Below are 21,046 nucleotides of genomic sequence, written 5' to 3'. Positions count from 1 at the left end.
AGAGAATCTGAAATTTATTTGACAAAATGTCATCTTTAATCATTATACAGGAGCATTTCAACAGGGAAAATGGTGCTCTTTTTTTTGTTGATACACTTGAACAATTCCATCAAAATAGACTATTCTTGATTTTCACAAAAGGAATCTTTGGAGATCCACTGCTTAAGACAAGGTCACCGAGAGAAGCCCACTCAAGACTGTACTTAGTCTGGTTCTGATTATCTGTAAGGTGAAGAATCTACAACTGTTCTAACTTAACTTTCAGTGTCTGACCACCTTCACAGGAAATTTCCTATATTGCAGTTTGTGACCACTGCTTCTTCCTCTCACTGGACACTGCTGAGGTCTGGCTCAGTCTTGTCTCGAAGTATGTACAAAATATACTCATACACATTAACCAGACCTATTTGAGCCTTCTCATACCCAGCCTGAATGACCGTAGCTTGCTTTGCCTCTCCCCACGTGCAGGATGTTCCTATCCCTTAATCACCTTCATTGTATTGTCTTCTGTTATTCTCAGTTTGTTTGCATCTTCCCTAACCTGATTGTGTTCCATCAAGCGGTAAGTTTTCCTTCTCTGGACATTCCCATTTGTCTCAAGAGGCATGGGACAGTTGAAAGGCAGTCCTGACAATAAAGGTTGAAGCAGAGAAGGCATTAAGTACCTCAAGCCTTTTATATGGGCTTTGCCATCAGGTTCCCTACCCCATTAAGCAACTGTTTTCCCCAGTCTTCCTTTTGCTGTTGGTAATACACCCACATAAGCCTTTCTTGTTGGCCTTCACATAGGCTCTTGGGCTTTGGCTTACCTAAGCCTGTCCCAACATGCTTTCACAGCAACTACAATCCTTCCAGGTCTGTTCTTACGTTGCATGCTTTCTTTCTGGGTCTGCTTTTAGTCATACAGACCTCCTGCCACTCGTTTTTGACTCATCAGGATGAGCCACTCTTAAGCTTCAAGGCATCAACTAGGAACACCAAGTTTGCAGGATTGTTAGAGAACCTTAATGTCTTGAAAGCCTTTGAGTTTTCCATACAGATGAAAAAATATTGAAGGAGCTTATCGAACTCATTAGTCTCATTAGTGTGGAAAATACTGCTGTAACATGCTATTTGTTCAGTTTCCAACACCAGACCATTTTGTTTAATAACTATACATATAGTACTCTTGCACACAATGCACTTTCCGAAGTGAAGACTCCTATATAGAAGATTAAAACTCAAGGATTATGCTGCATGACAAATGCATTAAGCTAACCAAACTTAATACACCTAATAATACTGGATCTACAATATTTGCATATTAGCACAAAACTGCATGAAAAGTCTTTGAAACTTTCTATAACATTAGGAACTCTCCTCTCTCCCCCCTGCCCCAATACCAAGGTTACCAAACGAATGTAACATTTATCTGTTTTGAGAGATGTAGCAGTGAATACAACTTGACAAGAATACAACTAAATAAGATGGACTGTCTGAAACACGGTGAAACAAGATTAAGTAAGTGGAAGGAGCAGCAAAGAAATCTTGTGCTTAGTACTATACCTTGGACATGAAGAAGTAACAGTTGGTTTTCTATGTCTGTCTGAAGTAGTTCCTTAAATGGCAAAAAAACCTCTAAAACCATCGGAAACCAGACCTGGTGTCTGTCAAGACACAAGAAATAGGCTAAAACTACTACTGAAGCTTACAGAAGTGTCCTGATTTCAACTGGGATAGAATTAGTTTTCTTTCTAGTAGCTGGTATAGTCCTGTGCCTTTTGACTTTACAATGAAAGTAACATTGATAACACACTGATGTTTTAGCTGTTGCTGAGCAGCGCTTGCACAAAGTCAAGAACTTTTCAGCTTTTCCTATTGCCCTGCTAGCAAGGAGGCTAGGAGTGCACAAGAAGCTGTCAGGGGACAGCAGACTCTAAATGACCAAGGGATGTTCCATACCAAATGGCATCATGCTCAATATATAAACTAGGGAGAAAGCTGGCTAGGGGGGGCCTGCTGGTTGAAAACTAGCTGGGCCTTGTTTGGTGGGCAGTGAGCAGTTCCACGTGAATCACTTGTATATTATTATTATTATTAATATATTTCCTTTTTTGTCCTACTAAACTCACAATTTTTACTTTTCCCTGTTTCTCTCCCCCCTTCCATTGTGTGTGTGGGGGGGCATTTTGTTGCCTGCCAGGTTAAATCACAACAGTAAAGTAGCTATGGTCTCTAAATACTACAGCTGACTAGCCAACACATGATAGGCTACACAAAGCTACTCAAATCTTTCTATACTCAGAATCCAGAAGACTTACTCTGCAACATTCTACCACAATGAAGAGAGATGAATCACTGATAAACAATGAGTTTTCACCTCCACAAAAACATACACAGTAAAGAAATTTTAATGTGATAAATCACATAAATTTTCAGTGTAACTTGACTTTAAATAGTAAACAGGAAGAATATCCTTAATGAACATCTTTTATACACTTCAGAGAATGAATTTAAAATTTCTTTAGCAAGCGCTTCACAAAATATTTTTAATAACTAATAAGAATAAACAGCAAAATTATTTAAGATATTAATTGAAAAGTTACTAAATCAGATCTTTCAAAATTCAAGTAGTAACTAATATTGTGTGTTTGAAATTTTTACTTGAAAAGTAAGAAAACTACTTGATTCACCTGCAGGTGACACTGTTGGGCTTAGACGTACAGCCAAAGAGCATTCCTCTCTATATATTCAGTTGCAGTCTGGATCAATGGTGTATCCAAGACACAATTATTTTTCTTACATTTGTACACCAGTATTTTTAAAGTTCCGATGGAATATCAACCTTCTGCAGAGACAGTGATTAATGCAAGTGCTTCAAGTACAGATACATTAAAACTGAATTTATTCTGATAAAACTTAAAGTAAATGAAAAAATGTGTGTACTGGGGGGAAAAGAAAGGTATGTACTTATAGCAAGGGCACTTCATCAAAACTGAATATTTATATATTTTTATAGAAGTGCTGTGGTACAGTTCTAAAGTGTTATATAAATTCATTTAAAAAAAAAAAAAAAGCAAAAAAAAGCCCCAGACTCAAAACTTTGGTTTCAAAACAGTTTAGAAAAACTTGCAGGAAATGCAGCTAAGTCAGGTGTGAACATAATTACTTCCAATAAAAGGAAACACAACCAAGAATGCAATTACACTCAAACCCCTATATTCTTTAACTACAGAACACACAGAACAATTTTTTTCCTGTTGTTTAAAATTACTGTAATTTTATTTGGCATCTTTTCAACTAGATTTTACTGCTAAAACAAAAATTAACTCCCACCTTCCAATTCAATCTAAACAGAGATTTTAGCCAAGTGAGTCATACCAAAGAATGCTGCCAGTCAATTACACATTTTATCAGAGTATGTGGCATTTGATTATTAAACAGAAAGTGGGTTACTCAAAGGCTGTGTTAAAATTCTACACATTATGCAATAACAGCAAGCAAGTAGGCATGCAGTATAATAAACCAGTATACCTGTCTATTTGAAAAATAAATTATTTCAGATAAAATGTAAATGAATGCCTTAGAGTAACGATTCTAATTCCTGATGCATGGAAACCTGATTTTAGTAAAATCAAGATGGATTCTGTCATAAATCTAGAAATTAATTTAGGTCACAGCCAGCACCTCCAGTTCCTCATAAAGAACTACTATTTTTTATTCAAACTGCTACTGTTTGATGATGTATAAATACTTTTTCCCCTCTGGCAAAATCTTAGCTGTCATAGGCATATATATTAATGGGAGAGCAGTAAATCAGAGGGGCTTCCAACAACCCCACCAGGGTATTGGAAGACTGATGCCAAGGAAACAAAAAAGAAAAAAAGAGAAAGAAAAAAAGAAAAAAAAGAAGAAAAGAAAGAAAATACAATACCAAAAGCACAGATTGAAAACATCAGCTTGGGAAGGCAACATAGTTGTCCCAGCAACATAAACTAGAGAAAGAATGGAGTCGACAAATCAACTAAGCAACAGGCTTATTACGCCACTGAAGTTATCCAAGCATATACAATGCTTATACAAGCAAAACTTAATTTATTTCTTAATCGCTTTCCTCATGAGAGACAACCAGGAGTTCTTTACATGAAGTCGCCTTTGTTTTGGAGGGTTAAATGATTCTGCCAAAGAATTAACACTGCAGGCCCCACCTCTTCACTCTACAGTTTTTTTCACCTGCTTTTCTATTTCCCCAATTTGGTGTAAAGAAAGAATGGTGGGAAAACCAGATGCTTCATAAAAATAGCATCCATGGAAAAGTTCCTTCCTCATCCTTAAAGGGTGAAAAAAGTGCCCTACAATGCTTGCAAATTGAAAACTTGTTCCTCAGGCAAGCTAGATGCGTGTAGTGCATCACATTGCACCCAACCTGTAAGGAAGAAGGCTCCAAATATTTTCTCAGGTTTCAGATTCAGGTCAACAGAGGATGACCTAATCCAGACTATGTCTTCATTTCCCTGCCATTATTCCCTTTTTAGGATGTCTAAAGAGGATACTCTTAGAAAAATTACTATCTCTTCTTTTTTTCTTCCTTCTGCTCATCCATCAAAACCCTTTTGGGATTCTACTTTCTCCCTCCAAAAGCTGATAAAAATTAATTCAGCCCAGTTGAGGACCTGGGTGTTATTGGTGACCAGACTGATATGATCTGGGAGTACAGACTGCTTACTGGTGAAGAAACTGACAAGATTAGAACCTTAAAGGACCCAGTATTTAATTCTTTAAACACAATACAATAGCTATTTGCATATGTACAAGACAAGATCCTGGATAATGGTTTGTTGAGGGTTTTTTAACTAAAAACACCCCAAACACAATATACCCTGAAGCTAGTATGGACAAGAGCAACATTACAGTTTTCAGACTGTGAAGTCTTCTGAAATGAAGGAAATCCATATGGAGATGACAGCGTGAAATGGAGATGACTTCAGGATATAGAAATCCTACTGCATAAAAAGATTTCTATCTTTCTTGACTCAGCCATATACTTTATCAAGCATTTCTGTTCTAAACCTTTTGGTACATTTCTCTCATTTGGAAGATAAGGTTTTTACCTCATATAAAGTAAGAAAGACTCTCCTTGCAGGTAACTTTGAAAATTCAGGATGAAATTTTCTTTTAGCAAGGTTGTACTGCTGAGAAATATTCCGGAAGTTTTCTCAGAGAGAGAGGGGGGTGTGTGCCCTCCTAATTTTTTGACAGCCTCTTGATAAATTTTATCTCCCTGTCCAAATGCTGATCAAAAGAGGATATTATGCTCCTGAGACCATGAGTGTGCATAGAATTCAGCGTTACTTTTCATTCTAGGCATACTGGAAGAGGGAATATTAACCAGGCTCAAGTCTTCTTTTGAAGTGATCAACTTAAGAGGGGGGGTGTTCTGTATCTGTGAGCGTTATCGTCTCTATATCGCTTCTGATGGCCACTTCATGACAGTACATCCCCTCATACAAAAAAAAGATTTGTAGATTTTATTGCATCTAATGCAGCCCAATTTCTAGACCAAAGAACCATTCTGTTCTTGAAAGGAGAAAGACTGACATCTGAAGTCAGCAGTAATACAGGTGTTTTCAACAAGCAAAAAACCCAGTGGGATTTAGTTGGAGATGAAGGCCACTTACAGAAGACTAATATCAGAGCAAGTGCTTACAGGGATGGAGAAAATATACTGGAGAAGGAGAAAGAGATTAGTCAGTGGTAAAGCACAAATAGATGGCAAAATAAAATATATTCATAGAATCTTATGGTTTGGGTTGGAAGAGATCTTTAAGACCATCTAGTTCCAACCCCCCTCCCATCATATATTACCCTGCTTCAATGGCACTTTAGATTGCATACTCTATGCAGTCTTTCAGTGCAACCACTTCCTGTAGCTTTCACAACATTCTATGGTAATATGAACGGGATAAACATTGACAATGTGTTCTCCTACATTTAACTTCTGTTAAAATGCAGTACAACACAACAGCCTGGGAAATTATTATTAGGGGAGCAGAGCTGTCAATATTTTGTATTCAAGAAGCTCACAATTTTTGGTCACCAATTTTATAACATTTTGGTACGAGTATGGAGACATGTACGATAAGATGACATCCCTGCATTCAGTAAAGGAAAGCGAGAAATAAAGTTCCTACTTGTTTTTTTGACAGATCTTACTAATCAGGACATCTTGAAGGATAATTTATCAACACTGACAGTTTAGAAATAGAAATACAGTTCTGGGGATATATGACTCTGGGAGGAATAAGAAATACAATACTTTTCTATGGTTTAATTTCATCCATTTAAACATTATACATGTAACCAAAAGTCCAACCTACTAGCAATTAAGGGCATACTGCAAAGCCCACAAAGTCAGGGAGTGACTTCAATTCTGCTCTGGTTTGGGGGTAGCTGCAACATGACCTCGTAAATTATTTTTGCTTGTGCTGATCACGTACATCTGTTAAATTCTTAACCATATACTCGTTTTACTACTTTTGTGCATATACAGATTCATTAGCCAGTTTCCAGATTCTTAATGTGTATCAAAGCCAGGCTAGAGGGTCTTTTTACCCCACTATTTAATAAAATTTCATAGTATTAATGCATGAGTGTTTCTTTATAACTGCGCCATGAAAGGAGTCATTAATTCCCACCAAAACCTACGAAAGAGAGAGATAATGGCAAGGAAGAGTGTTGAAAAATAAAGCCACCTCACCAAATTCTGTTTTTCAAGATCTTTCTTTTGTACAAAAGTCCTTTTTATTGGAAGAACTAGACATTGCAAGTACTGCTGACAGGGATTTATGACATTTATCCCAATTCAACCTCCCTATATGGCTTCAGAGTTAAATACATCCAGCAGAGAAAAAGAAACCCTTAATAACTAACATGATTTAGTGGTAATTCAGTACTTTTTTTTTTTTTTTTTGCCAATTCCCAAGTGCAAAAACCTCTCCCTTTGATTTCAAATACTCTCTTACCTTTTATCCCCTTTTCCTAATATAAAGATGTCCTAATTTCTGGTTACACAAACATAACAGCGCACGCATTGTGTGGGTAATGTTTATTTGAGGAATGTAACTAACTACTGCTGATAATAACTATTTCATGTGCTTACTATATGCGTAAGGTTCATTACTATGTATGCATATTCAGCTTCTAACAGCGGACTTTGTATATACATGAACTGGGAAGCACATACATAGCAGAGTATCAGAATATAATGCAGTAAAAATTAACAAAATTTATGTATTTCCACAGGGAAAGAATGTCAGGAATCAATTTCACTGTCTGCTTTTACCTAGAAGCATCTCTACACCTTATTCAAGTGCAGGAAATGAGAAATAGTATATCAGAAAAACAAAGCTGTAGATGAAACAGAAGGCACCTTAAGTTTATGGCCCTCTTTCGCTTCAAATAGTTTCAGACCTGATTAGTTTTATATTGCAGATAAGAACTTAAGAAAAAAGCATTATTCCATTTTATTAGTATCAGATTCCAATAGGGAATAAAGCCTTCATGACTTAATATCAGAATCTATCAGCTGACAGAATCTATCAGGGTGATCATCCATATTACTCAAAGGTCCTGCTGTTCTCACCACTACTTGCCCTATTCAGCTCTGATGCTTTTGCGGTCTCTGCTTCACTTCTCGCTCCTGCCTTACCATCACAAGTACAATTAATCAGCTAATCTTCAAGATGTCAAAATACATTCAGTCCTTCAGGCTATTTCCTCTCCTCAAGAAAAGCATTCTGTTCAGCAATCAGACAAGTGTATTTGCTAATGCAAATGCAGCTTAACACAAATTCTCTTTCCATTTGCAACACTGGTGTTTTCAAAAACACTGTCAGTACTGTGATATTACTCATGCTCTTCAATAAAAATTGCCCTTTTGTTCTGAACTACTCTTATTTCCAGCATAAGCAGCTAGCTGAAGTTGAAAAGAAAAATAACCTAAAATAAACTAATAATACAATAAGCTAATAAAATATTTATCTTGGATTTAAAATGCCAAAAGTAAAAATTTTAATGAAAGTAGTACCTGTATTCAAAAAATAAAAAAAACAAACCTAAAACTAGCTGCAGTGGGTTGACCTTGGTGGCTACCAGATGCCCACCCAGCCACCCTCTCATTTCTCCTCCTCACCTGGACAGGGGTAGAAAATAAGATGGAAAAAAGCTCATGGGTTGAGATAAAGACTGAGATGTCATCAATTACTGCAATAGGCAAAACAGACCTGACATGGGGAAAATTAATATACTGCAGGTTAAAAATAGCATAGAATATTGAGGAAACAAAGTCAAAATCTAAAACCCCCTACGCCTAGTCCCTATTCTTCCAGGCTCAACTTCACTGCTTTGTTCCAAATTCCTCAACCTCCGAGGGATGGAGAATGGCAGTTAGTCCATAATCCTTTGCTTATGCTGATCCTTCCTCACACTTCTTCCATGCTGCAATGTTGGGTCCCTCCCACAGGACCTTCATAACCTGCTCCAACCCGGATCCTTCCCGCAGTCACAGCTCCTGCCAGGATAAACCCATTCCTGCATGGACTCCCCTCTGTGGGCCACGGTTCTTGCCAGGAGTCTGCTCTTGCACAAGCTCTCCATGGGCCACGGTTTCCTTCAGGGCACCATCCATCTTTTGCAGTGTGGATACTGGGTCCACCATGGCCTCTTCCATGGAACAACAGTGTTTCTGCTGTCCCCTGAACCATCTCCTCCCCTCCTTCTGCTCTCACCCTGGTCTGTGCAGGGCTTGCTCTCACACATTTTTCCTCACTCCTCTCTCTCTCTCTCTCAAATACTGCAGTGTTTTTACCCTTTCTTAAACATGTTTTTGCAGAGGTGCCACCAGCCAAAAGCTGCAGAGCTCAGCCGTGCCACGAGGTGAGTGGGTTGCTACCAGTGCCTGGAAACAGACACCCCAAAAATGAGCAAAATGTCTTCATAAGATGATGAAAAGGCACTCTTGTTACGTTAAAAGCATTTATTTGTTTGGTTTTTTTTTTTTTTTTACCTTCATCAAGATCTTGGAAATCATTCACATTAAGCTACTCACCATGCCTGGCATTTGGCAAATGTAAATCGCTGCTCAGATCGAAAGGCTCTTAACTGAGCAATGTTAAGAATCAACTCTGAAAGCAACGTGACTGCAATGCGACTTGAGTTCACACAGGCTAAGGAGCAGAGAACAAGTATGACAGCTAGCTGCCTGTTTTCTAAGTGACAGTGCAGGTCAGAGTTAGCAGGCCTTTCTCCACCTTTCCCCACCACCCTCCCTTTTTTTATGTAAACTGAGCTGCATGGCTAAAAAGTCTAATCTTTCACTTTGTGCTTCTTTAATGTGGGGCACTACAGCAAACAAATTCCAGCTTTGAATTTGATTTATTAGAACATCTTGGAACTTTTGAGAGTTGTGTAATTATTAAAGTTTATGACAAAGGCAAGGTTTATTGTTTTGTTTTGTGTTTTTTTTAATGGGCAAATGCTACTCTAGGTTTCCCACTTGCTATCTGCGTTAAGGAGACACATAGAGAAACACTTTAAGTTGAAAGCAAACTAAGGTCAGGTACACTGCTTGCTTCTGACATCCCTTTCTTTAACGAGCATGCAATTAATTCTTATCAAAAAAAGAAAAAATAAAAAAGAGATTCAGAGGTCTGCAGACACCCAAGAACCTTTAGAAATGTCTGTTTCTGTGAAGGCTGGCCAGGCCCATGTTGACAGACACAGCCTGTTCAGTAAATACTTAAATCTCTTTTTGTGGGCCTTGAACCCGTTTAGTACTATGAAAACACTACAGAAAATCCAATAATATATTTTAAGTTAATAACCTTGCTTTCTGTAGTATCAGTTTCTTGATCAACAAGAATAACGAAAATGGAAATATTTTCTTCTATTAAAGAAACCCTGTTTATAAGTGGCAGAATCAGGACTATTCACATAATAATGGTTTGATTCATTTTCACCTAATATTTATTTAAAAAGCAATAAATTTCCTTCTCTTGCTCTCTGAATCTCTTTAACTCCAAGAATATGAGAAGGAAGGAACAGAGATATAGAGAGATTTATAGGCTGGGGAAATTATCCTGCCTTCAAACTTTGACCAGACTTGTTTTCAACTACCACCCAATTTTAGCAACACAGAAAGCATGGATAATCTGGCCTTAACACCCAGACAAACCTGTAGTGACTAAGGCTCATGACAGTCTGGCAGCCTTTTAAGGCAAAGCAAGAGACATAGGACCAGTAAAGGAAGTTTGGCTTGTATCTGCAACCCTGAGGCACAAAATAAAGCAAAAACATGATAGAAAATATATTTCAACTTTAAGATGTCAGCCTTACATATACACACACACACACACACACTTGCTTGAATTAGGATACTAGCTGTTGACAAAGACTGCAGTGTAACACATCTCGTACAAAACTGCCAAGGTACTAGTTTAAGGGTGAGGAATATCCACAGTAACTGAAGGTGTGATAGAACAGTAAAATAATTTTTTTTTTAAGAAAGACTTGGGATTACATTGTAAATCTATACTGCTCCAACACCAGTTGTATTCTCCCAAACGTCAAAAAGTAACTATTATTACTGTACTTGTTGCAAACACAGTCAAAAATAACTGATCTGAAAGCACACAAGTTGATTCTAAAGTCATGTTATATCATTTTCTGCACTGCATAAAGCAAAGACTGAGTAGACATATATAGAGTCACAGAATCATTTAGGTTGGAAAAAGATCTTTAAGACCAAGTCCAACCATAAACAAAACACTGTCAAGTCCACTGCTTAACCATGTCCCTAATCACCACATCTACACATCTTTTCAACACCTCCAAGAATGGTTAATCAATCACTTCCCTGGGCAGCTTCTTCCAGCGCATGATAACTCCTTCAGTGATGAAAATATATGTAGACTCTAAAAAGCAAACATAATCCACTGCCTCCTAAGAAAACACTTCATGTTATCCCAACTGCTACCCAGCAAAATACACAATTTCTTGTCTATGAATATTTTCCATTTAAACATTACGATAAACACACAAAAAACTACTTATCAAACAACCAAATGTAGCTTAACTATACTCAACATCATTAGTAGTTTAAGTGATGTCGACGTATCAGAATTTCCTAGATAACAGTGTGTCAGTATACAAATGTGCTTACAATAGAAACATCAACTGTATGGATATAAACTTCCTAAGATTGTTTTTTAATGAGGAAAAGGAAGTGAAAGGTTAACATATCTTTATTTAGACTATGGAAGAAGTTTTAATCATGTAACAAACTCCCTGCAAGAGCCAGTACAATAGCAAGGGTTATTTATTTTTATAACAAGTTTATTTTTTCCTGTTCCCAGGTTCAGCGAAGCACTTTTATGTACAAATGATTTGGTAATAGACCCAGGTTCTACTCTGTCTGAAACATTAAAGTGACATGTTAAATATTTATGCTTAATGCTTTTCACAAAAACATGAAAGGAAGTCGTGTCTTCTAGTTTTAACACACATCCCACATTTTACCGTGAGATGAGTAGTAGCTGTGGCTTTCACAGCACAAGGTGTGGGGAGAAGGTTGGAAGACTGAAGAGTCAATAAATTATTCTGATTTCTCATTTTAAGGCAATTTCATTACTGGTAAAACTAGAAGTAACATTTTTTGAAAGGCTTGGCTTCTGATGTGCGTGTTGGAACTCAATTACTGTTGATTATTCAAAGTATAGTATGGAACAACACAGAAATAAAATTGTCTCATGTAGAATATCGTAAGAGTACGAAGCAGCAAGAGACATGGAAGCTTTCTGAATGAAAATAAATGACCCTATGGAAAGCACAGAGAAAGTTATTTCTGGAAAATCGTGCTACAGACCTTTTAAATTGGCATATCTTTTAAAAACATTTAAAAGCTTTTTATTCCATCACAGAAGGAATGAAATCTCAGCTCATTTTAACTCAAAAGTACTCATTACTTTTCCAGTAGCATTTTCATCTTTTAAAATTATTTGTGGAAAAGTAATAAAGACAGAACCTACTATACATTATGGGTGGATTCCTGTGAAGTGTGACAGTTAGCAATTTGTCAGATAAAGCAATTTTTCCTCATCAGGATAAGCATAACAGATGCATGTAATTACTTGCAAAACACATGCATTTAAATACACGCAGGCAAAGTTTGAAGGATGAAGCATGGAGGATGGAAAAGGAGGAAAAAATTAGCAGGACTGTCGCTGAAGTGCTACTTCTAGCTAATACCTAACAACCACCTCATTTTTAAATTTTATATCTTTTATTGTGACTGATTTGATTCACCTGAGGATGAACATGAAAATGGAACCGCTCTGAAAACAGGCAGAAGACACCCATCACAGAAGATTTCTATCAGGCCTTAAGTGTCCCAGAAGAATCAGCTGAGATCTTCTGAAAGTCATCCAACCTGAAATGCCTACATTTACTTCAGCTGATGATCCTACACTGCCTTTTATCTCCCATACTATATAGACTAGAATTAACTTGTGTACAGGAAAAAAATGCTTTACTGTTAAACACAGGCACATCATCTATTATGCTTGTAAAAGCTAGAAAGCAATGGTAATGATTGGTAAAGCAACTCTGAACCCTGTAAGTACAGCAGCAACACAGATCACAGTGATCCTGCCTGAGAAATGTCCATGTTAGGGAGGCTGACAAGTAAAACAAAGTTTTGAAGAAAGAATCAATTTAATACAGGGTAAAAAGCAATGAAAGAAACCTGCTTGGACAAGGTGCTTTAAATGCAGAGTTGATGAAAGAAAGCTCATTGAGTTTTCATAAGAAACAGCATAACAAAGAGCAATAAGGAAGATCCAGCACAAGCGCGTGCCCTTTCCTCAGTTTATAATAAGGCTACATATTTTCTGTGCTCTTTGATAAGCAGGGATAAAACAAAGCCTTCTGCTGGGCTCCAGAGTCTGCAAGAACAGCAGCAGCAATTACATTAAGTCTTGGATTGGTGTTACTCCTCCTCTGCACCTCCTACAATCCTGATTAATCAGAAGGAAAGACTGACTAGCTACAACAAACAAAACAAAACAAAACTCAAGTATCTCCCAGTCCCAGAATACATCTCTCTTTTTACAGTTTCCAATGTTTTGAAGAGCAAAGAAGCAAAACTATTATTGAGGCAAAAGCAAACCTGAAATGCTTTAATTCCTTTGAAAATCAAGGAACTAAATTTTGGGTCACAAGTAACATAAAGGCTTCCAAACATTTCCTCTTCTGGAGACCATTATTAAAACTCTGCCCTACTTAATTATGCACCCTAGCTGAAAAGTATTGTGAAAACAAGAAGAAATTTTAAACTATAATTTGGCGTATGCAAATAATTTCAAGTATTAAAAGTACCTATTTAGAAGGGTTATATTTCATAAACCCAAATTTTAGGCAGATGGTGTTACAAAGTAATTCTGATAAAATACTAGTGATATTGCTGTTACCAGTGATATCTGTTGTTACAGATTGATAATGATCTGTAATTTATTGGTTACCACAGCACTGTGACCATATGAGTCAATATGTATCTGCATACATCTTCCAATAAAGATGATTTTTTCATCCAGGATTTCATACTAGATTACTGCAGGGGTTCTCTATTTTTAATTACATATAGACATTTTTCTTGTCATGTGAAGAGTTTTCACTAGTTGTATCATAAAAATGTAAAATACATCTAAGCTGAGACTGGCAAAATAGAACTCATCTGAATTTGCAGTTCTCACAACTTACATTTATACATGTTTATATCAACAATATAACCAAATCCTGTTCTGTCTCTTGGACCAGGCAGAAGGGAAGTGCAATTACAGTGAACTTTATGTAAGAACAGATATAAAAGTATCTCAATATTTTGGAAAAAAATTCACTTAGACAAACAGCATTTTCCTGAAATAAATGTGACAAGAAGTATCTGCTAAACCAGAAAAATCTCTGTGCAATACTACTTTCACGGCTAAAAAACCCCAACTTTTATTCATTTCTATGAATATGCAAATGTTTAACTGAGCAATGTCTTATACTTTCCCTTGTTTGTCCTTAAAAATGAAAAGTAAGATTAGCCATTATGTCATCCTACAGCTTTAATATTTTTTTTATATAAAAAAGACAAGTATTATTTTGACATATTTTAACCATGTTGCTATGACATTTACATCTCTTTTAGAAATATCATTTGCAGATCAGACCTTCAACATCTCCTAGAGGCTTATTATCAAAGAATACCTAATTCAAAATTCTGAGCGTTAGGATCCCACAAACGCATACACACAGCACTTGGTTTGGAACTCTGAAGGGGTGGGGGTACCAACCACTAAGGGTCAGAACCCAGAAATGAAGTAAGATTTTATCCAGTGGATATATGGAAGTAGGGCACGGCAGTGGTAAGATTAAGAGGGAGAAACCAAGAAGTTGAATTGGCTTAATATATTTCAGAGGTATGGGTGTTTTCATCACTGAATCAAAAGTTGCGTTTTCAAACACAACTACATTTTATTACAGACTCAGTAATAACATTTCAGCTGCTTCTCAAAGAATTTCACACCAAGTTTTAAAAAAAGACCAGCTTACCTATGAAGAGACATGAATACACACAGAGAATGGTATATTCAAATGTTAAGCATACCTGTGTTCGCAGAATTTCACCTTTGGACAGCTGCATATCACCGGTCAACTCTTTCACAGTAATGCCCAGTGGTTCCAGACGCTTGCTGAAGTAATTTGTCATTTCAGCTGCCAAAGCCTTCATAGGAGCAACGTACACAATCTGCACCAAAAGGACACTCGCTTGATAAATGAGCAAACCCCACAAAGCCGTTTCATGGCAACCATTACAAATCACGATTTATTGTGAAATATGATGCCAGGCTCTTACAGTGAAAAATCTTAATAGTGATATATGAAAAGTAGTTATCTTTGTTGGATAAGTGTGCAGCTGTTTAAAGGACAATGGATTTTGTTTATACAGCCTCATCACTTCGAAAATTGGTTCTGCACCAAAGCCTAACACGTTTGCATAGCTTTTCACTCACATAATAAGATTTTTCAGAACACAAATAAGAATTGCTTTAACACTAATGAACTAAACCAAAACTAGCCTTATCTTCGACTTGGAAAAGTGTCATACCCTTGAAAACTTCCTGATTCAATTTTCCATATATAACGTATAACGGTTTTTACCTTATAAAGTTAAAAAGCTGTTACTTGGTTCATTAAACTCCTACCTTAAACTCATCCTTTTTGATAACACCATGCTGGACATGCTGGCGAATCTCATGAAGGACTGTCAGCATGGCAATGTTAGTCTTCCCAGCTCCAGTGGGGGCACAGATTAGCATGTTCTCATTTGTGTTGTAGGCAGTCTCAAAAACTATAGATTGGATTCGGTTTAGTCTTTTCATGCCTTGAAAAGCAAGTTGTCCAACCTGTTAAACCAAACAACATGTTATTACCCATTTTTCATACATATAAATATATAGGCACATATGTGTCTATACATACATTAACCATCAGAAAAAGAACAAATGGTAACAACACTTAGGCTACCTGTTGAAATGTATTTATTACCCCAAGGTTTTTATTCTGAGGCTACCACTACTTCCACTCACTCCTGGGGCAGGCCCTCGGTCTGGGTCTCCATGCTGTTAATGGGGCAAGCCCTCTGTCTGCTGGAGACCACACACCTGGGCAGGTCCTTGGTCTGGGTCACTACACTCTTTATGAGGCAAGCCCTCTGTCTAGTGGAGACCACACACCTGAGCAGGTCTTCAGTCTGGGTCCCCACGCTCTTCATGGGGCGAGCCCTCTGCCTGGTGGAGGCCATGGTAATCTGTGGTCTCAGAGACTGTCAGTAACTGACCCAGGCTTCATCAAAACCAGTGTGACCAGCAGGTTAAGGAAGATGGCTCTATTCTGCTCTGGTGAGACCCCACCTGGAGTACTGTGTCCAGGTCTGGGGTCCCCAGTACAAGACAGACATGAACCTCTTGAAGCAAGTCCAGAGGAGGGCCATGAAGACGGTCAGAGGGCTGAAGCACCTCTCATATGAAGAGAGGCTGAGAGAGTTGGGCTTGATCAGCCTGGAGAAGAGAAGGTCCATGGAGACCTTACAGCAGCCTTCCAGTACCTAAAGGGGCCTACAGGAAAGACTCAGTGGGTCTGTTTATCAGGGAGTTTAATGACAAGGGGTAATGGGATTAAACTGTAAGAGGACAGATTTAGATTAGATATCATAAAAAAATTCTGGCCCTGGCACAGGCTGGCCAGAGAAGCTGTGGCTGCCCCCTCCCTGGCAGTGTTCAAGGCCAGGTTGGATGATGCTTTGGGCAACCTGAACTACTGGAAGGTGTCCCTGGCCATGGCAGGGGGTTGGAACTAGATGATAAGGTCCCTTCCAACACAAATCAGTCTGTGGTTCTGTGATTCTTCTACACACTTGATTTAAATTACAAGTACTTGCCATGGCAATAGCCTCTCCAATACTAATCTTTCCAAATTCTTTCCAGTACGGAACAAGTTATTTGAAGTGGACCCTATTTTTTACTACCTCAAGTAATGCAAACTTAGGAATGAAGGCTTCATTGGTTATTCAAATCAACTATTTTATTTAACTTTGCAACAAACAGCTCTAGACCTATCATCTTGCTGCAGCTTCTTGCTCGCAGCCGCTTGTGAGAGACTGAGATGCAAATTACAAACATAGGTTAATACACCATTTCTACAACACATGAGAATGCTCTACTCTTGTAGAGGAATGACACACTTATCTGGATAACTGTCATTTTGTTCTATAGGACATTAAATGATTAAAAATCATCATTCACAGACATAAAACCCAATGAAAATGCTATTCAATTAGCACACTGTTTCTTTTTGAAAAATCTGCTTTTCAATTTAGCAGTACCTCTGTCTTAGCTTTCAGGTTGAAAACTTCTTATGCAACCTTGAAAAAACAAGTTCTACTGAAATCATAGTTTGTATTTATATTTAATAGGATTGACACATTCCAAATATATTGAAGTATTTATTCAAAACTGTAAAGTGTCTTTGGAGAAGAAAAAATAATATAAAATTTATCCAGTGCAAATATTTACAGTAATTTTCATCAAGTTTCTTCAGATTTTTAAGTGGCTTAATTTCAGGATTACAACAGTTTTCACTATTAATGTTCCTTCACAGGTTATTTTGCTTGAAAGATTGCAAGGGGGAAAAGCTCGTTTATTTTGCACTGAGTTTTGTATACATAATGTTTATTTGGTGTATCATCTTCAAAATTAATTTCATCTTCATGAATGAGACTATTATAAAGTGTTAATGGGTTTCCTAGAGACCTGCTGATTACATTAGTGCTATCAGGGTTCAATCAACTATTTTTATGGCCTCCTTAGACATTTTAGGCTTCTAATTTTAGTGCTACTTCATTTTGAGGTTTCTTGACATGTCTCTGAAAATGGTTATATTTTCCCCTTTCCCCCCATTCCATCTAATAGGTTTCAGAAGCTATCATAAACACTGCAAAGTTGACTCTGAAGGATCTACAGAAGGAAACTCCAAAAATGCAACTGGTGATTGCAGAACTGAACTAACACTACATTGCACAATATGTGTATTATCTAAAGAAGTGGTTTCCAAACAGAAGCAGACACACAGCTGTCCAAATCAAGTTTAGTGCACTTATCTTCAGAAAAGAATAACATGTTTTCACAGTCATAGACTCACAGAATCATTAAGGTTGGAAAAGGCCTTCATGGTCACCTGTGCAAATGTCCCCTTCCACCTATATTTGTAAACCATTTCCTTAAGTACCTCATCCAGCCTTTCCTTGAACACCCGAAGGTACAGTGACTCCATCATCTCCCTGGGAAGCCCATTCCAACACCTAAACACTCCTTCTGAGAAGAAATTTCTCCTAATTTCTACCTAATCCACAACACACAGTCAATGCACAATATTCTTTGAAAGGTGACTCTGCAGGAAGATATTACGGAATTACAAAGGCACAAGAGATGGAATTCCAGAGAAAAATGGTACCTTATGACTTCTTCAACTTTCTATTTGTTTGAAAAAAATATTATAGGTTACCCTTCCTCAAAACTTCATTTTATTCCAAACAGTAAGGACAAATGCATAGCCAAACCCAGTAGTTCTGCCCTTAAAAATCAGTAAGAAAACCAGACAGAGACCAGAAACTCAGAAGTCTGCAGTTTAACAAGCTTACCAGGAGATTTGCTTTTTTAATTTGTCATTTGCACAATCTACCTAGTTTGAAAGCTGAAAATGGTGGGGGAGGGGGGTCCCCTTTGGCATATTAACATCAGTCAAGACTTCTACAGATCATTTATTTTTCAGATAAACCAGTGATGGCAGCCTTTGGATGGCAGAATCTGGTTTTTTTACTGAAAGAGAACAAGATGCAGCATCCTTCACCTTTTTATTCCTAGGTTTGTACACAAACTGAAGGAAGTTTAAGCAGAACACAATCTGAGTGCTCTTCTCAACAATTACATGCCTAAAATTATGCCATTTTTACATAAGCAGATAGCAATATGAAAGACCACAGAGGAGTAAGTCATTCCACAAGCCAGATGATACTCAAATCATCAAAAAAAGCTTTCATACGAATAAAACCCTTCCAATATTTCCCAAGGAATTTACTAGTACATCTAATGCATTTATGGGTAAATGAGATTAAATTTAATGAAGATATTGGAAATCAGTCATTTAGTTAAGAAGATATTTGTGTGTTGATGCTCTAACAGCAATTAAAAAATAGGACAAAACTGCTGAAGTGGTCAAAGTAATGTTCATGGATGAGCCCATATGATTCAGCCTGTAGCCAAGCCACAGCCCAGAAACACAACTCCTTTAACACGACAGTGTCAGTGTTCATTTTACACAGCCCAGGCCATCAGCATTTCAGACAGTTTTATTCACACAATTTGTTAAGACAGACCTTGTGGGTCTACAGAGTTTAATAAATATGGTGCAGAAGATAGTCACTTTTTCCCCACGGCACACCTGTGAAGCCTGCTGTGGTCTGTCTGTGGGCTGTAGCACTCTCCCTCACCCAGAACAAAAGGATGCTAACTACAAGTTCCACTACTTTCCCTCTCTGTAACAGCTCCTAAATTCAGTACCAGTGTGCAGAGACATTGCTTAATGTTTTATCTAATCTATCCGGAACACCACCAGAAAAAAACCCACAACAGAACAGGTATAATTCTTAGCAATTAATCCAGAAGGTATGTTCAGATATTAGCTCCCTTTGAATTATCAGATTTATCTACAGGACATTCTCTTTATATTCCTCATTCTTTAAGTGATTTTGTCTTGCCCACATTCATTGTTTCAGTTCTCACTCAACAAATTTTTTCATGGTCTGAAATAAAGAAATGTTAAGTCACCTGTGCTAATTCCTACAGCATAAACCCACCTAAAAGAAGTGTTTTATAATGATGACTTCTCTTCTACAATAGCAAAATAATAAGATCACTACCCATTTGTCATCAAGATAATCCATTGCACACATAAACCAAGTTGAAATGTCAGCATTTTCACGACTCATTAGCTTAATTTTAATCAAAGCAACATAATCAAAGTAATCAAAGTATGTATATTTCAGGTGCATCAAATCCCATTCTGCAGTCAGCTGTTTTATTACACTTTCACTTAAAAAGATAAATGTACTAACTCGTAACAGCATGACAAATCTATGCTGTTTTACAGAAAATCCATGAAATTCAAGAAGCTCAGAAGTCCCTTGTCCTGACATGCAACTAATCTCTGGGTCACCTTTCCCCTTTGATGTACTTCAGAATGCTGTTGGTTAAAACACCCATCTCTGCACACACTCAAATACGTGTTATTATACAGACGCATATACACATTTTAATAAATACATTCCCAGTATCTCTCCAAATTACAAGCACTTAGTAGTCCTCCCCCACTTTCTAAGTATGCATGTATACACTTTTGTGCCAGTGTAAACCCTGTTTTGTTACTGAACGCACCCTCAGAAATAAACAGAGGGAACCCAGGGATTTCCCCAATCTCCCTCTCCTGATGACACCTTTCATATTCTGCTACTTTCACGGAGGTGGTAGCTCATGAGATTTAGGAACAGTAATAAATGAAAACATAACTATATAAATACCATAAAGGTAACATTATTTTTATATTACTATGAGAAAATAATTTCCTACCTCCCCCAAAGACTGAAATGTTCTCTTTCAAAGTGCACACACACATTTTAAGCAAAGGCTCATAATGTGTAAAAGAAAAACCACATGATGTTTGGATCTGCTCCATTTAGCACCAAATCTTATAAGTGAGATTTCATTGGACTTAGGGGGACAATTTTTGTAGGAACAAGTAGCATACACAAAGATATGAAAATTACACAAGCGTACCAAATAGAGCTCAGGATTGGCTTTAGGCCATAATCAGCATTACAACTTCTTCAAGTAAGTACAAGTTATGTCTCACCCAAAGTGTACTACCTGAAGAGTGATGTGCTATAAAGGAAGCTCGGTGTCAAACACATTAGAGAGGTGCCAGGAACAGAAGGCAACAGAGAATCAGCTGGTGGGTTCAAAGCTGCATGTGCTGCAAGTGACTAGAACTAAAACCAAATCTTGCATGGTGCAGCTATCCATAGAATCAGAGAATCACTTGGGTTGGAAAAGACCTTTAAGACTGAGTCCAACCACAGCCTAATGCTGCCTTGTCCAGACACCTCTAGACCATGTTCTCAAGCACATCTACACACCTTTTAAACACCTCCAGGAATGGTGACTCCACCACTTCCCTAGGCAGCCTGTTCCAAAACTTGACTACCCTTTCAGTTAATAAATTCTTCCTGGTATGCAACCTAAATCTCCCCTGGTGCAATTTGAAACTGTTTAATCTCATCCTATCATTTGTCTCCTGAGAGAAGAGACCGACCCCCACCTCTCTGCACCCTCCTTGCAGGTAGTTGTAGAGAGCAGTG

The 21,046-nt window shown here is 37.6% G+C and overlaps 1 protein-coding gene across 1 annotated transcript in view; it reads right to left on the bottom strand.

The window, feature by feature from the left end:
* ASCC3 (activating signal cointegrator 1 complex subunit 3) overlaps nucleotides 1–21,046 on the bottom strand; it is a gene marked incomplete at its 5' end in the record, with an annotated part of 249,988 nt that overhangs the window by 178,187 nt on the left and 50,755 nt on the right. Inside the window, 2 exons of the mRNA XM_084261793.1 lie at nucleotides 14,684–14,824; nucleotides 15,282–15,482. Coding sequence (XP_084117919.1) covers nucleotides 14,684–14,824; nucleotides 15,282–15,482 — 342 coding nt within the window. The remainder of the gene's footprint in view (nucleotides 1–14,683; nucleotides 14,825–15,281; nucleotides 15,483–21,046) is intronic.

Source organism: Gallinula chloropus (assembly GCF_964237585.1).
Source record: "Gallinula chloropus genome assembly, chromosome: 3".
In the NCBI taxonomy this organism is placed as follows: domain Eukaryota; kingdom Metazoa; phylum Chordata; class Aves; order Gruiformes; family Rallidae; genus Gallinula; species Gallinula chloropus.
Note: the sequence above shows the minus strand (reverse complement) of the source record. Positions and strands in the feature narration are given on the sequence as shown.